This window comes from Falco biarmicus, chromosome Z (genome assembly GCF_023638135.1).
Source record: "Falco biarmicus isolate bFalBia1 chromosome Z, bFalBia1.pri, whole genome shotgun sequence".
Taxonomy (NCBI): Eukaryota; Metazoa; Chordata; class Aves; order Falconiformes; family Falconidae; genus Falco; species Falco biarmicus.
Genome location: NC_079311.1, coordinates 18044287 through 18060355, shown reverse-complemented (window position 1 = coordinate 18060355; position 16069 = coordinate 18044287). Strand labels below are relative to the sequence as shown.

The window sequence follows — 16069 nt, the reverse complement described above, 5'->3', positions numbered from 1 at the left end:
TACATCTCAATAAACTGAGGCACTCTTAGCACCAAGATTTTTTTGGATGTGTTTATTTCAGTGCAATGTTTGTGAAGCAATTTCTGTTCAAAACTGTTCAAAGAGCTTCCCTCTCTCATTTTCCTAGTGGCAATGGTAGACAACATCTCCTGTCTATCAATTAAAAGTTCTCACCACCCGTCACCCAGGTTCTGAGCATTTCTAGTCACTCTTCATGTGCCAGCTATTTTTGTGGAATGCTTTGGTGAATCACATAAAAATTGTATAAGCATGACTTTCGGTGTCATACGCACATTACAGACCCTTCACTTCTTTTTGCAGCTAAAAAGAGAAGAATGAGGACTATAACAAGTTCCCATGTTTCTTCATCTAACTCTAAGTTCCAAAATGCACATTCACATGTCTATATCCTGTTCTGCAGAATGGCAAAGCAATTTTAGAACATCTACTAGCTCCTGGGTTGCAGCTTTGTTGTTGTTATTTTCAATCCAACCTAAGATGCTTGCTTTTCCCCTTAATCCTGTTTTTCCCATTCTTACTCCACCTGACGCAACACATTTGATTCTCTCTTCTTTGTTATCTACACGTAGCAATGCTACATGTGGGTTTTTCCCCCTGGATTTACCTAATGGATAATCTTTGCCTAGACTTCATCTGGTAGAAGTTGCTACAACTAGGCTGAGACTCCTATATTTAAACACCTTGACAATATATTGCTTTTTCAGATGTTTCTTTTTCCTGACAGAATACCTGAATGTACCAACATAACAAATATCTTAAATGTAACAAAGCACAGAGAATATCAGAAAAGCCACAAAATGCCAGCTGATTCATAGTGTACCTGATTATTTTGCTTTCCAAGATATTATCAACGCCATTGCTGTATTGGCTATGTCTAAGATGAAATGAGGAAATTCTCTTTGGCTTAGAATACTGTCGATACTTAAGATACTAATGCTTATCTGGTATCTTTTAAATATTCAGTATCTGGTGTTCTTTTACCCAAGATTAAGACAGATGTTTTTTGAATCAACAGACTACACTTGGGTAGCCAGATAGTGTACCAGACAGTTTTCATTACTCACTTGTATGAAATTCTGTAGTGCGTCCCTTGGGGAAATATTAAGAGTAGCATATTTATTAGAGAGCCAGTCATACTAAAGGCTTTATTTGTTCAATTGGCTGCTACTTATAAGCAATAATTACAGCATGACAGGAGGTAACAGACCAACATATTCATTTTTTCAGTGCATAACTACAGCCTGACCATGAATGGCTGGGATTACTATGAATGTGGAAGAACCATTTAGGTATATAAAAGAAAAATTTATAGAATTATTTTGCATAAAGGTCTTTTAAAACCTGTCCATGACTTATGAAGCCACAATATTGCTTAAAATGCTTTAATTGAAACAGTTTCTGTAGAGAGAATGATATATTTTATTGTAAGATTAACTATGTATAGTTGTAAAGAGTAGACTACTCTTATTAAGTGTGCTATAGCATATTATAAGTACCTTAAATCTGAGTGGATAAAAATGCACATATGAAAGAACAAGTATTTCTTTCGTTAGGTAAGTGTAACAGCATTACCAACATTCAGCCATAACCAGAAGAAAAAAAACAAAACAAAACAAAAGGTGAGCCACTGGGAGGAGTGCTGTGGGAAGGGTGACCTAATTCTTCATATTCTTCACTTAACATCTGACCAGAGCATTGTTTGGGGTTCTTATCTACTGCAGTGCAGCCAACCTTTCATTTTCTGTGTCTTTCCGAGGTTTTTTTCAGCCCTTCCCCATCTCTTCCCTTCACAGAGCCCACTGAAGTCCAGGTTCAGCCAGAGAACAGAGAGGAACTGGTCTATTGCACAGCTTGAGCCCTCCAAGTCCAAAAGAAATTGAATTAATGGGGATAGTTCCTAGTGCTTCACCCCAGCGTTACCTGCGGTGCAGCAAGGCTGCTGAGGGCATCTGCCCCCGGAGAGGGCTGGGAGCTGTGGGTGTTAATCAGAGGTGAATTCTTGCCCGCTGCCGAGCGCAGGCCACCTTTGCCATGGATGTCAGAACACTGACATTTCCCATGGGGGAACATTTCCTCATTTCCAACGGAGTAGCTTTTGCAGCTGCCTGATCAGGACATGGGTGCTTGTAAGCCTCGCTGCTGGAGATCTCGTATGTTATATACAGGGAGGTACACATATATCCTGGTGCCTGAAGCAACATGCGTGCTGAACTGTATGCCTGAATGCGCATATGCCTTGGGTGCTGCAACCCATTCCGTTGAGCTATGCCTACGTTATGTACGGCCGAGATTGTAATTTCTTTTTTTCCCCCCGATATCCAGTTATCACTGAATTGAGAGAGCCAATTTAAAAGTATGAAAAGCTTATGCACGGAATGCACTTTCAACAAAAATGCGACAAGCGAAGGAGAGCTGTTGTTGTGACCAAGAGCTCCCTCTTGTGCGTTACAGGAGGAGCACAAGGCCCGCGTGTGCACGGGTCTCGGCTTCGGGACGTGCAACCGGGACAGCCCCGGTGCAGCAACGGCATCGTGCGGCGGGGGTCCCCGCTCCCAGCCCGCCCGCGGAGGAGCCCCCGGCAGCGGCGTCCCCAGCTCACGCTCAGCTCCGCTTCGGCACCTCCGGAGTTGTGGTGGAAGTACAGTTCTGTAATGTGAATGCTTCTCCCAACATTTGCAATCACCTTTATTTCACTAATTTATCTAAAAAAAAAAAAAAAAAAAAAGACGCCCCCACCCTGAAACTGACATTTTGAAATGCATTCTTAAATTCTTCTCCGCTTGAACTTCTTAATTGCACATAGATCTTTCAAAGAAGATTTCAAATCGAAGAACTGTATTTTCATGAATACAGGCTTACAAATTCTTCTCGTTAATAAAACCTGAGACTCTGCAGGACTGCATTTGGGGCATTTCACCAGGTAAGAAGGGTCACAGCTTTCCCAATAACCTCCCTTCTTCTGATGCCATGATGGCCAACTCCTTGTACTGCAGCAGCTCTCAACCTCTTCCTCTGTGAAGCTGTACATGTGGAAATAGAGTAAATGCTTAATTTTGGGTGCAGCTAAATTTCTTTTTCACCTAAAACACTTACTTAAACATGTTATTTTCTTGGGGTGCCCTGCCTGGATTATATTTTGGTTTTTATGCAACCAACCAGGAGCTTAGACAGTAGTCCACTACCTTTTAGACACAAACAAGCTCATTTCTTGTTCACTGCAGATCTGAAAACATGAGAACAGAGGTTAGAAAATGCACTGAACCTTAAAAGAAAGGATAAAATCAAGCAGTTTTAAGGTCTGGTGATTTTTTCCTCCACAGCATGACATTGCACAAATTACACTGAAACTGTGGGATGAAACTGTGTCAGTAGTTAGTATACTTGACTGCCTTTTGAGTGTTTTGCAGGTGCCAAAGTTGTTCAAGGCTGCTTCTTCAATTATGAAGCACAGTGAAAAGGAAGATTAATTTGTATTATAATCTGACTGGCTTGTTTTAGCAATTTTAATCTATGAAAAATTGGGCACTATACTGGCAATTAAGCAGGAATTCATATTTGGATATCAAGGTTTGTTATTTATGTGAAACCTGTCAAAGCAAGCCCAAAGGAAAGATTTTTAAAGCTGCGGGGCTTAAAGTGGTGAAACTTTACCATGTTAGGTGAGTTTGAGTAGCAAAATAAAGCATACTAGGCAATGCACTTTAAGTGAGAATTAAATGACAGTGTGGCAAAGTACATTTTTTAAACTGGGAAATGCAACCAGATATCTGGAAAGGTATGAGGGCCACGCAGACTCAGGAATTTTATGAAAACACCTTCCAAAATCTCCAGTATTGAGGACTGCATATTAAAGGACTGTAAAGGTGAAGAACAGTTTTTTTCTGTTTTACTACTCAAATAACAGGAAATGTTATTTCAGCCATGAGATCTTATTTTATCTGTCTGAAATTACATCCCTATCTACAGCCTCTAATACAGGCAAAAGGTCTCTAACTACCGATCTGAAACTTGTCTCAGCTACAAAGGTGAGAAGAAGAAATACACCTGAGTTTCCTCTACTTGGCAGGTTTCTTCATCTTTCTGCAACTGCTTCCATGTGTGTTTCTGAAGAACTGAATTGTTTGTACCACTGTGGTTCATTAGCATTTTTCAGGAGAGTGTATTCTAATTAATGCCCATGAAATAAATGCTTGCTTTTTGACCATTTTAATTTTCCACAGACAGGAAGTGACAACATAAATTTAGAAACCTGAAGTCAAACCAACTTAACAGTAAAATGAGTCCTTGTTTGTTTCAGTCTTTGACTGAGAAATGTGTTCTAACTTGACATATGGTAAAAAAGTACATTAATAAAATTATCTAGCTATTCATGTATGTTGGGGGAAGGTTATAATTCAGAATTCTGCTTGCAGATGTTCTGTCATAACAGAGAAAAAATGATAAAGATTTTTCTCATGCAAGGACTACACTGAGGAGCATCTGAAACTGAGTCTGACCCTAATTGAATAGATTGTCTGGTAGGAAAGGAAAAATCTTCAGGTGATTCCCTAAAAAATATATTTACTGTATTTATTTTGGGTTTAACATTCCAATATTATTTGTGCAGTAAGATAATAAAGACAACATGAAATTTTGCTATTTCACAGACAGAATGGTGACACATGGAAGTAGAGTAATGACAACTGGGAAGAATGGTTACAGTAAACAGCAGTGCCAGCAACCTGAAAAACCGAACACTTGATTTTTTTACTCCTTGTAAGGATTACCAGTTACTATTAACTGGTTAACTGAAGGAAGATTATAATAAAATCAACAAGTAAAAAGGTACATTTAATGTTCCTCTGAAACAGAGGAAAGCTCAGATCCTTAGTGTTACAAATTAATACATAGTTCTGTGTATCATTTAGGGAATTGGGTATCACTGCAACTAGGGTGTTTAGGAAATGCCCAAATCAAGCCAGTTTCAAGCTTCAAAGGAAACAGATGTTCATTAGCAGTTCGTGTTACTAATAATTAGTTCTTAATTACTATCAATCACTATTGCTACATATACAAAACAATCAGTCCTTACATCTACCCCAGATGAACTGCAAGCATGCAACACAGTGGAGCTGGTGTTCATCAGCTACTTAAGCGCTGACGGCTGCACTCCATGGTGGTCCTCAGTTACCAGGGCCAAGGCGATCAAGCTTAAGAGCCCCTTGCAAGCTATTTGCCTTCTTTCTTCTTTACTCAGTGAACGCTTTATACTCTCTGTCCTTGATTCAAACAAATAGGAAGTGATCTCATTTGCTCTTGATGACTTATTTTGGGGATGAGGGCATGTTCAGTGTTTTGCTTACTCTGCAGGTGCCACCAGACACCTTCTTGCCTGTTCTGCAGTATTGCCTTGGTTTTACCAGGCATCTTTCCCCATCTGTTTTGTTGTTTGGTTATTTGGTGATAGGTTTTGAATTGTCACTTCTTAGGTAAGCTTGATTTTACGTATTTAGTGAGGCTTTAAGAAAACAGCAGGAAAGAGTGAACTAGGAAACTGCAAGCTTATACAGGATCACTCCATTTCCTGTGAAAAATCACTGAGTCTTCCTGAAACGCATTTTCTTGCCACATGAGGGAGAATGCTCTTCAGTCATACAGGTTGTACAAGCCTGAAGTCACCCGTTGTAAGTAAAATGGCTGAAGCTGCTTCCTATGCAAAGATACATTGTAGAGGAATGAAGCTGGGTTATTTAGCATTGATAATATACAACTGTGGGCTGGCTTCAGGGTGTCAGGTTGGCAGGTGTAGATACGGTGCAGGCATGGCTGGTTAAGTGAAGTGGTTGAGAGCCAATGAAGGGAGAAGCAGAGAGAAGGGAGAGAACACATGCCCTGGGTGAGGTGAGGAGAAGGCAGCAGAGGGACTGGCATGTAAAAGTGTGTCGGTATGTGATGGCAAAAGACCTTGTTGCAGCTTGATAGTTTGGAGAGTGCTGTGACAATGCATCATTTGCTTTTGAGCTATCTCAGCTATCACCCAGCATTTAAGTGCAATCTGAAATAAACCCAGTGTGTTTAAATGAAACCAGCAAAGATCTGAGGGTTAATTGTAGGTGGATAAGGTCTGCAGCAGAGGGGGATACTTGGTAAAGCATCGGTCATCTCTCACTTTAATCCACACCAGCAAATCCGTCAGAGCCTTCAACACACGAATTTGGGGTACCTCTGTCCTGTGCAATCCACAGCCCTCTAACAGACAGCCAGGCTTGCCACACGGTGCTGCGGATGGCACCGGCAGCCCCCGCAGGGCAACTCGGAGCCGGCTCCTGGAGCGGGGGGCGCCAGGCCCGGCAGCGCGGCCGCTCCGCCGGCTGGGGCCGCACCGGGCGCTGCCCGATCGTGCTGCGGCCTGGAAGGGGGGAGCCCGGGCTTCGTTCTTCCTGCTCTGCCTGATCTACCACAAAGCTTACAACGAGGATGGGGAGGGGGGTTATCTCTGTTCTTCTTTTGAATCTGTTTTAATTTGTAAAAATAACCAAGCAGTTAGCAGTGTAGAACTGGAAGCTGTCACTCCGGCACTCAGCGCGAGCACTTTCACCGGGTTTTACCTCGCTGGAGCAACGAACGTTTAACGGCCCGTGCGGCAGATCTCCAGGTTCGCTCCCGGTGCGGAGTAGCGAGGTGCGTTCGGCGGCGAAAGCCCCCCATTGCAGCTCTAGAATCTGGAGTCTAGATCTTGCCTCGCAGGACCCAGGCGATAATTAACCCCCGGGTAATTGCCTTAAGCGGACAGAGAGCCGGCAGCCTCGCTGGGACGGGGAACCCGCCCCGCCCCGCCCCTTGCAGGGCCCCGCCCCGCCCCTTGCAGGGCCCGCCCGCAGGCACTGCCGGCACGCCACCGCCCCCGCCCGGCCACATCGGCCCGGCCCCGCCCCTTTCCGCGCCTCGCACCACGTCTGCAAAACCACCCGCGGGCGGGGCGCTCACCCGGAAGTGCTCCCGGGGCTGGCCCCGCCCAGCGCGTGTGCTTCCGGGTGGCAGCGCCCTTCCCCGCCCGGCACCGCTGCCCGCCGCCGAGCCGCCGTCTATCCCCTCGCCTTCCGCCCACCCCGCTCCCCCCGCCCCCATCTCGGTCCGTGTCCCCCCCTCGCCTGTCTCCGCGCCGGGCCAATGCTGCTGCGGGGCTCCCAGGCCGCGGGGCCGTGGCGGCAGCTGCCGCTGTGGCTTCTAGTCGCGCTGGCGGCCTGCGCCGTGCGGGCCTCCGAGATAACCTTCGAGCTGCCCGACAACGCCAAGCAGTGCTTCTACGAGGAGATCGCCCAGGGCACCAAGTGCACCCTAGAGTTCCAGGTAGTCAGGCGGACGGGGCGAACTCACGGGGAAGCGCCGCCCCGGGCCCGGGCGCGCCGCGCTGGCGGAGCTGGGCCCAGCCCCGGGCTCGGCCCTGTGCCGGCGAGCGGTGGTCGGGGGGCCTGTGGGGGTGGGGGAGCCTCGCAGATTCCTTCGTTTACTGCGCGCTGCTCCGAGTAGTTAGGAGAAGCGCCCGGCACGGAGCAGCCGCCGAAGCCAGCGCGGTTTCCAGCTCAGCTGAGGAGACACTGCAGGCAGTCGTGTGCGCTGCGGCAGGGGCGGGGAGGCGTGCGTTTAGTTCAGGGGGAAGTAACAGGCATAAATTTGGCCCTGGAAACCGGCAGCGTCTTTTACCCTGATCGCTGTCATGCGGTGCCCTGTCTGAACAGCCTGGAGAACACCTAAAGTGCTGCCCAGCAAGGTGCCAGGAAAGTAATTTCTGTGTTTTTTGTGAAGTAGTTGCATAATGAGTACGATACAACTTAAGGAGCTAATGCTTCTTATTTCGGAGTATGGTTCAGGTTGGGGTTATTTAGCAAACGTTATGAAGGTGATGAAGTATGTATGCAGGAAGCGTCCCGGGCATATAGTAAGATGGGAGTCTCACTAAAAATAAAACATGCAGGCAAACTGACACTGAAGACTGTGGTTAACAGGCATGTATTGAGGCTGCACGGTTTTTCTTACCTTTTGCAGTTTCTAACAGTTTGAACATGCAGCCATCATGATAGATAGAGCACACTGTTCAGCTGTATTGAGCAAATAGCTCTGACAATTTTGGTGCCTATGAGTGTATCAGCAGGGCTGGAACCTTTCAGTCTGCAGCTTCAGCTGGTGAAGTCACTGGCTGTACAGCAGCAGCATGAGAGAGAAATCGTCCTTGACAATGGGATTCAGTTATCTTTGTAGTCTTTTGAAGGGTCCATGTGCTTCTGTTCTGACTTTTCCTCTAGTTGCTGTCCTGCTTTTAGTATTTTGGGGAATGTTGCTACCAAATATTGGTCCTTATTACTCTGTCCTGCATGTTCTGTTTCTTAGATATCTTATCCCTGCCCAAATGTTTCTTGTCCCTGCCAGTTACTTTCATAAAGCCTTTTCTGTGCAGTACTTTCCTGCCTGTTTTGAAGTGGGTATCATTGTAGGTTGCTGGACAGATAAGCCTGCTGTTGTCACTTTTGTTGGTAATCAGAACAGAAGTAGCACTGTCAAAAGGAAAGTCTGGATGTGACCAAGTGCTGGTAGACTGAAATGCTCTGTGCTTTTGGCAGTAAGTCTTAAGAGCTGAGAGGAAGCTCAAGCAAGCTCTGGGTAGGAATCCTAGGGGCACTTTAAAACTGTGGCAGATCTTTACCATGTACATATAAATTGGCCTTTTCAGTGTGTGTGATATAACAATGTGAGTGACTTCTGTGTAATTGGTAAAAAGCACGACCCTGTCAAATTTGGTATGATGCTTCAAAAATGAACCATCGTTTCATTATAGAAAAATCTTATTTTTGTTTTTTATTTCCAAGGTAAGCATTTCTGTATGAAAAACCCAACTACATGCAGATACCTGGGGAGAGACATCCAGAGATACAGAAATCCAAAGTGTTTTTTTCCTCTTTCTATCCTGTCATCACACTTTTGGAAAAACTATGAAGATACTGCTTGCTACCTGACTATTTTTAAAACTTCTTCTTTGCTGAGTAGCTACTGCTCAGATCTCTTGTTATTTCAGTTTTACCATTAACATTGTTGTTTTAGTAACTTGATACTTAAACTGATGTGAGTTTAAATAATACTATGTGAACTGAAGTGCAGATACTCCTACTAAAGTATTTCAGTGACTTCTGCACACATATACAAGGGACATGCCTTTAGATGTAAATATTTTCCTCCTTCAGCGTGCTTTATCCTAAAATCAAAAAGTTTGGAGCAAGGATTAAGTGTAGAACTACTAGTGTAAGAGTCGTTGGTACACCAAGTGATGAATATGTAAGCTACCGATGAGTCTGTTGAGGTGGGATAGCTTGTCTACAGAGCAATATGCTGTACACCAACAATAATCAAAGCCTAAAAAGCCCTGGAGACCATTATGCGAGTTGGCATTAGCCAGATGGGCAGGTTTCGAGAAAAATGCTGTGGCTAACTGTGCAGGAGGGAGGCAGTGGCAAGACACACACCCCCCCCCCCCCCCCCCATCATTGCTGGTTCACAAGCCCAGGTTGAAATACCTGTTCTACTGGTCTAACGCCATTCCAGCAGCCTAAAGCAGCTTGAGCTAATACGGTAGTTACACTCTTCTGGCCATACAGAAAGGAGCTGTTTTACTCCTTGTTAGCAGTTTCAGCCAGCTGAATCAGTTCCACGGAGGACTCACGGATACAGCAAACTGTTTTCGTTGCAGTAATGTCTTCACTGCCCCATCAAGTTTCATCTACTGTAGCCTTTGCTGTTGTACAATTATTTATAACAAACTAAAATTGCTCTCTTAAACAATTTGAAAAGATAATTGACATTATATATGCTGAACCTAAAGTATTTTGAATTACATTGTGTCTTCCATAAAAAAAAAATTTGCAGACTCGCTTTGAAAGATTTTCAAATTACATTTTAAAACGTTAGTTAAAGAAAAAGGTTTTGCAGTGCCGTGTGACAATTGATACTTCTTAGAAGAAATGTATAAATACCTGTTTTTTTAAAAAGGCAATTTTTTGGTTTTTGTTTTCAGGTGATCACTGGAGGTCACTATGATGTTGACTGTCGGCTGGAAGATCCCGATGGCATTGTATTGTACAAAGAAATGAAGAAACAATACGATAGCTTCACATTTACTGCATCCAGAAATGGAACATACAAGTTCTGCTTCAGCAATGAATTCTCTACTTTCACACACAAAACTGTGTACTTTGATTTCCAGGTTGGAGAAGATCCACCGCTGTTTCCTAGTGAGAACAGAGTCACCGCACTTACCCAGGTAAAATGCTATTGTGTTTGACAGTGGCTGTTTGGTGGAGGCAGTGTTTTTTTTCAAGTTCAGCTGCGTTATGTATCTATATAATTTCTGAAAATCAATGGATTTGAGCTTTTAAAATAATCTGGATTACTACAAAGAAGCTTTCTTTCTGAAGATTAGATTTATAGAACACAGAACAGAGCTGAGAAGGAATCACCAATTGCTTAAGAGAAAATTAGTGTAGTAACTTAAACTCTAGGCTACTATGTTTTTTATTATTATTGTATTTCCAAACTTAAGAGAAACTTTCAGAATTGTTTTTATATTTAAAATAGTAGTCTTTTTGGGGGCAGACTTACATTGACTTCTCATGTAACAGCCATTTTTGAAATGGAGAAGAAAATTCTAGCAAAATAAACAAATGAACAGTGTCAGCCATATTTAGCTGGCTTCTAGCTCTTTGTCCTTTGTAGGACACTGTGAAGTATCAGAACATTATTGTTATATTCTCAGGATTTTACAGTTTTGTACTTCTACCCTATCTAAATCCATCAAAACTTTCTTTGGAACGCTTGCTTCATTAATTCCCACTCATGTCCTTACCATCATAAAACCTCACTTTAAACAACCGTTAAAGAATGCTGTATATGATTGTTATTTTGCTAGTCCGGACACAACAGTATGAATACCACTTCTCAAATGCCAATCTCACTTGAATTTATCTCATATAAGTCTGTAGTAGCTGAGAACTGTAATGAGTAGATGACTTGCTGTGAATTCAGCTAGAGCTCTTTCTTCTTGTCACTCTTCTGCTTTGCTTTATTTCATATTCTGATTCTTGATCCTGGGTCTTTCCATCTCTTCTCCTAACTTTAGACTTCAGTCTGTTCAGTCTGTGTGTTCTGTTACATCTGGTTTTTCTTTTGCTATCTTGGCATCAACAGAGGGATTTTGACAATGCAGAACGTGCAATTCCTGGCTCTAGCATCTCTGCAGCGCCTTGCAGCCTGTGGGAGAAGATATATGAAAAAAATAGTTTATTACTGGTTTGTAGCATATGCAATGCAAAGAAGGTATTTGGGAAAGGGGAGGTTCTTGTATCATGACCAAATTTGGGCAGCCTTTTGTAGGACAGTGAAAGGTAAATCCCTAAAACCAGAGTGACTCTGTGTTTAAATCCCTTGTGCAGACTAGGAGAGCTCTGTAATTTATCAGCGAGACCAATGGCAGAAGCTAGTTTGGAAGACCTCTTCCTGGATTTTGTTGAGAATATCTTGGGCTTCTTCAGACACCTGTCCTGAAAGTCATTGACTTGGAAAGACAGGCACAGATACAAGTAACTGAGAGTGGTTCTATCAGGGTGTTAAGCATTTCCTTTCATAATAGTTTGTGATGTTTAATCCTCAGGAAATAGTTATTTTAAGCCATAAAATAGTAAAACAAATTGTGATTGATCTCTTGGTGATCAAAACACAGTAAGGAGTATTGACTTTTGCTTACAGAATATAAATTGAAAGCGCAAGAAGTTTATGTGAAAAAATGGTCTAGGGCTTGGAAAACTGGTAATACTACCTCTTTTTTTTAATGAAAAGTGGCAATGAATTTGGGCAGTTTGTTAAGTATTTGTAATATGATTATGTTACGGAGCATTCAGGAACACTGAAAGGTAACAGAATTGTCCTTTCTCAGTTGTTTTTTGCATACATGATTAAGAAGGTTCTCTTGCCCAAAGAGCAAGTTGAGTTCAGTAATACAGATTTTAGGATGTACAACTTGAGTGAGAATTGTGCAATGAAGAATGTCATACTTGTGAAACACAGGAGAAATTAATATACACTATGTGCATTTTAATATTATAGGCAACTACTTGTTTTCCTGGTATGTATGGTATTAACAACTGAGAGATCACTGACATTTCAAAAGTGTTTCTAATGTTAATTTTGAAGCCAAATATACATGAATTTAAGATTTATTTAGTTCTCAAAGCCTGCTGCTTTTTATTAGACCTAGTTTTACATGCTTGTGTGTTAAAGAGTCTGTTGCATTCCTGTGTGTAGAGTTTGATCAATGTAGGTTAAATATTACTACATTTACAGTATTTCAATCTGACAATGGACAGGGTTAATCATTAGCTTGCAGAGTTACATGAATAGTAATTTTAACTACCAAACCACAAATCTTGCAGAAAAAGCACTAGAAGAATTCTTAATTCAGTGCTGTGTATTTGTTTGCTTCTCTAGATGGAGTCTGCGTGTGTTTCAATTCATGAAGCTTTGAAGTCTGTGATCGATTATCAGACTCACTTCCGTTTGAGGGAAGCACAGGGCCGCAGCAGAGCAGAGGATTTAAACACGAGGGTGGCCTACTGGTCCATAGGGGAAGCAATCATTCTTCTTGTTGTTAGTATTGGGCAGGTATTTCTCCTCAAAAGCTTCTTCTCAGATAAAAGGACCACAACAACCCGTGTTGGATCATAACTAGTAGTGGTAATGCTTCAGGTCATTGTGTGCTACTCATCTGTAGAAATAACTGTTTTCCAGTTAATTGTAGTTACAAAAGATCTCAGTATATGCAACATTCAAATGTCTCTACCCCTCATCCCTTAAAAATCACAAAACAGACCCAAAAAGTTATGAAAGGAACACATGATTTGAAATACTTTAAAATACTTTGGAACTTTACGTGTTTCCCGATTCCTGTATTAAGTATCTGGCAGTGGCCAGCCTCTGTATTTCTACTGATTGAAATCCAAACGGAGTTTGAATTGACCAGTAAGATTAACAATCTGCAGTATAACACTTCTAAAATAACCCAACAGTCTAGTGTCTGATATGAGAGACTATATATATATATGCATACATATATATATATATGAAAATTTGATTTGGCTTTTAATTTTCAGGATGAATGTATTGCATTATAAAAAAGCAAATGCAATGAAATGCACTGTTTTGACTTGCTGTTAAAAAATAATCCAGTGGTACCCCTCGTTTATTTGTAAAATTGTTGCAAGCTTGACACTACATCATGGTGCAAATTCTTCACCAGCCTGGTAAGTCACCATCTTCCAACCTTGCTAAATCTTATACTTTAGTATATTTGCTTAAATACACATTCTTCTGTATTAAAATAAATGCATTTCCTCTTTTACAATGTTTGTTTTACTGAACAAATTGTAAGCTGAGACTACTCAGGAAATCCACTTTCTGTATTCAAAAGCCCAAATCTTCAAGATTATTTAAAAAACATGCAATAAAATAGGAAATCCTCTAACTTTGTCACTGAAACTGCAGTTTCTGTACTCATACATGTTGCTGCTGCTTTTTGGATTTGAGACCAGAAGTAGCTTGGTTTGTTAAGCAGCACAGCACCAGCACTGGATGAGGTTATATTATGTGTTAGGCACATACAGAGCTTTTTACTGAATTGTTTTCCTGTTAAGAGGCCAATTTGATATTGATACTGCATTGCACAAGTGCTGTAAATTTTACTTTTCTGTGTGTGGTGCACTGATACATGATGGCCTTGTGCATCTAATTGCCACTTTTTTTGCTAGTGGTTGGGAAATGTGTTTCAGGTTATCTTTTTGGTAGACTTACAGTTAAATTGTTTCCACTGCTCATGTCTTTAGTAGCTTATGTACTGTAAAGTCTTGTTTTATTTTGATGTGTAAGGTAGTAAATATTTGTACATATAAGTAGCTTGAATTGAGCTGGTCAAAATAAGGCTAAACTCCTTCACATGACTCTGGGGGAATGAGTAGACTGACCAATTCTTAAGTGCACACAAAGTAAACTAAGGTGAAAAACCTTGTTATATATTACTGGCTGAATCAAAAGATGCTTCTTAAACAGGTTCTCAGCAAGCAGAGAAAGAATGCTAAACCCTTATTAATTGCCTGTATTATTTGTAGCAAAAATTCAAATTTGCATGTACAGGTGACACTTGAGCGGTTTGAAGAATTGGTCTAAGATGACTTGATTTTAAAATGTTGTGAACCAAATGACTGCTCCTTTGGAAACTGAGGAAAAACCTCAAACAGCTGAAAAATTATTTAAAAGGTTACAGGGGTATTTAAAAGCTTAATGTGTGTAAAATTCTGGACTGCATGTAATGTTTTTCTATCCTGTACTGAATTTTGCATACTGCAGTCCCATTTTGGGATGCAAGCTTCTTGGAAATAGACTCACAAAGGTCAGGAAACAGAAAAAACCCAGTGCTTTCTTACAATACAAATCTGTGCCTGCACACAATATTCTTGACTGTACCTGTATGCTTTATTCTTGTGTTTCAGAAACTGATACATTTTGTGCTGCATTGCATACAATAATGAAGCAAGTGGTACACTTTGGGTGCATATTTTGGATGAAAACATGATTTAATTTTGATAGTGTCCACTGTTACCTTCAGGAATTTGAGTATCGCTTGTGTAGCTTTAATCACAACAACAGCATTTGTTTTAAAGATTGAAATGTATTGGTTCCTTTTCCACTGAGTGGTTCTGTGTGCTGTCAAAAGTGGTAAACAATGGGGTAAAACAGGTAAGTCGGCCATGACATACACATTTCTTAATTCTTTTGTAATGTTTGAATATGTGAAGTGGGAACTGTTCAGCTCGGTATTACTCCCACTGCAGAGGTTTAGTGGACTTGACATTTGCATTGAAGTTAGGTATCCAAACCAGTCCTCTGGTATCCTCCTGCATAATATGCAGCAGTAGATTAAAAATGCCTTTATTTTTGTGTTACTAAAACCACAGCACAAATACACATGTTTAAACATAGCTGTGTATAGTTTTTAAAATAAGTGACTGAATAGGATATAATAAAACACATGCTAACATGCAGTGGTTGGAGAAATGCATTGTGACTTTTGGTTAAAGCTGCACCTTTTTAACGTATGAAGAGAACAGTTTGGTTAATGATGAAATACACAAGTAAATGTCCTGTGTTAAAGGGGATATAACTGTGTTTTTAATTGCTAAAGACCCCAATTTTCAGCTATTCCTCAGATGTTTTATGTTTACAGAACTTTTCATGTCCTGGAACGTCAGTTTCATTTGGGGGGACAAAAATTTTAGGTTGAATAAGACAAAAAACAGACCCTGTGAACATTGTATGGGAAAATAAAAATTAATATATGAATGTGGTCTGGTTGTTCTGTTTGCATGTGGGAGTGGGAGCATTATTCTTCAAAAAAGCTTTGAATAATGATTGGAATAGTCAGCTTGTGTCTTAACACATCAGAGTTGATCTGCCATCTGACACTTGATCATTACTTCTGCTGCTTACATCAGGAAGTGTATCAGTTCACTGGTATTCATAGTTAGCTGTGCTTTCAGGTCACTGGAAAGTCACAAGTTTCAGCAAGATAGTGTGGTTACTGGCTCTTGCTCAGAACATTAGCAGTGCAGGCAGTAATATTCATAAATCTGTTCCTGTTGGAGTGGAATTCCAAGTATGTGACTACAGATGCCTGGAATGACTTGAGACCTACAGCATCTTTTCTGATAAGTTCTGTCGATAGAAGGTTAATATGGGATGAGCTAGAAAAGTGCATCCAATTAGCATTGTCTAATGACGAGATGTAAACTTCATGTATTATGTAGCAACTAAATGATTGACTTGAGATATTTGGTGTACTTTCTTGCTGAATCTTAACACGTATCAGTTTTTAAAAACCAGATGGAGTAGGCATCGTCGCTTTGTGTGGGCATCTTCCAAAATGGCTTTTTCTTGCTGTTTGTTTCTCGTATGTCAGTTGTACGTTAAAAATTTTCAA

At 41.3% G+C, this 16069-nt stretch overlaps 1 protein-coding gene across 1 annotated transcript; it reads left to right on the top strand.

Moving 5' to 3' along the window:
• The first annotated feature begins 7013 nt into the window (after positions 1–7013).
• TMED7 (transmembrane p24 trafficking protein 7) lies at positions 7014–15432 on the top strand. The gene is made up of 3 exons (XM_056324872.1): positions 7014–7350; positions 10064–10309; positions 12529–15432. Exons 1-3 carry the CDS (start codon positions 7171–7173, stop codon positions 12763–12765), a joined length of 663 nt encoding a protein of 220 aa, XP_056180847.1. The 5' UTR covers positions 7014–7170; the 3' UTR covers positions 12766–15432.
• The last annotated feature ends 637 nt before the right edge of the window (positions 15433–16069 follow it).

Excerpts from the sequence above, each read along its gene's own strand:
- TMED7 (XM_056324872.1), top strand. The coding sequence starts at position 7,171 with ATGCTGCTGCGGGGCTCCCAGGCCGCGGGGCCGTGGCGGCAGCTGCCG. Across the intron at positions 7,351-10,063 it reads AGTGCACCCTAGAGTTCCAG|GTGATCACTGGAGGTCACTA; the intron begins GTAGTCAGGCGG and ends TTTTGTTTTCAG. Across the intron at positions 10,310-12,528 it reads GAGTCACCGCACTTACCCAG|ATGGAGTCTGCGTGTGTTTC; the intron begins GTAAAATGCTAT and ends TTGCTTCTCTAG.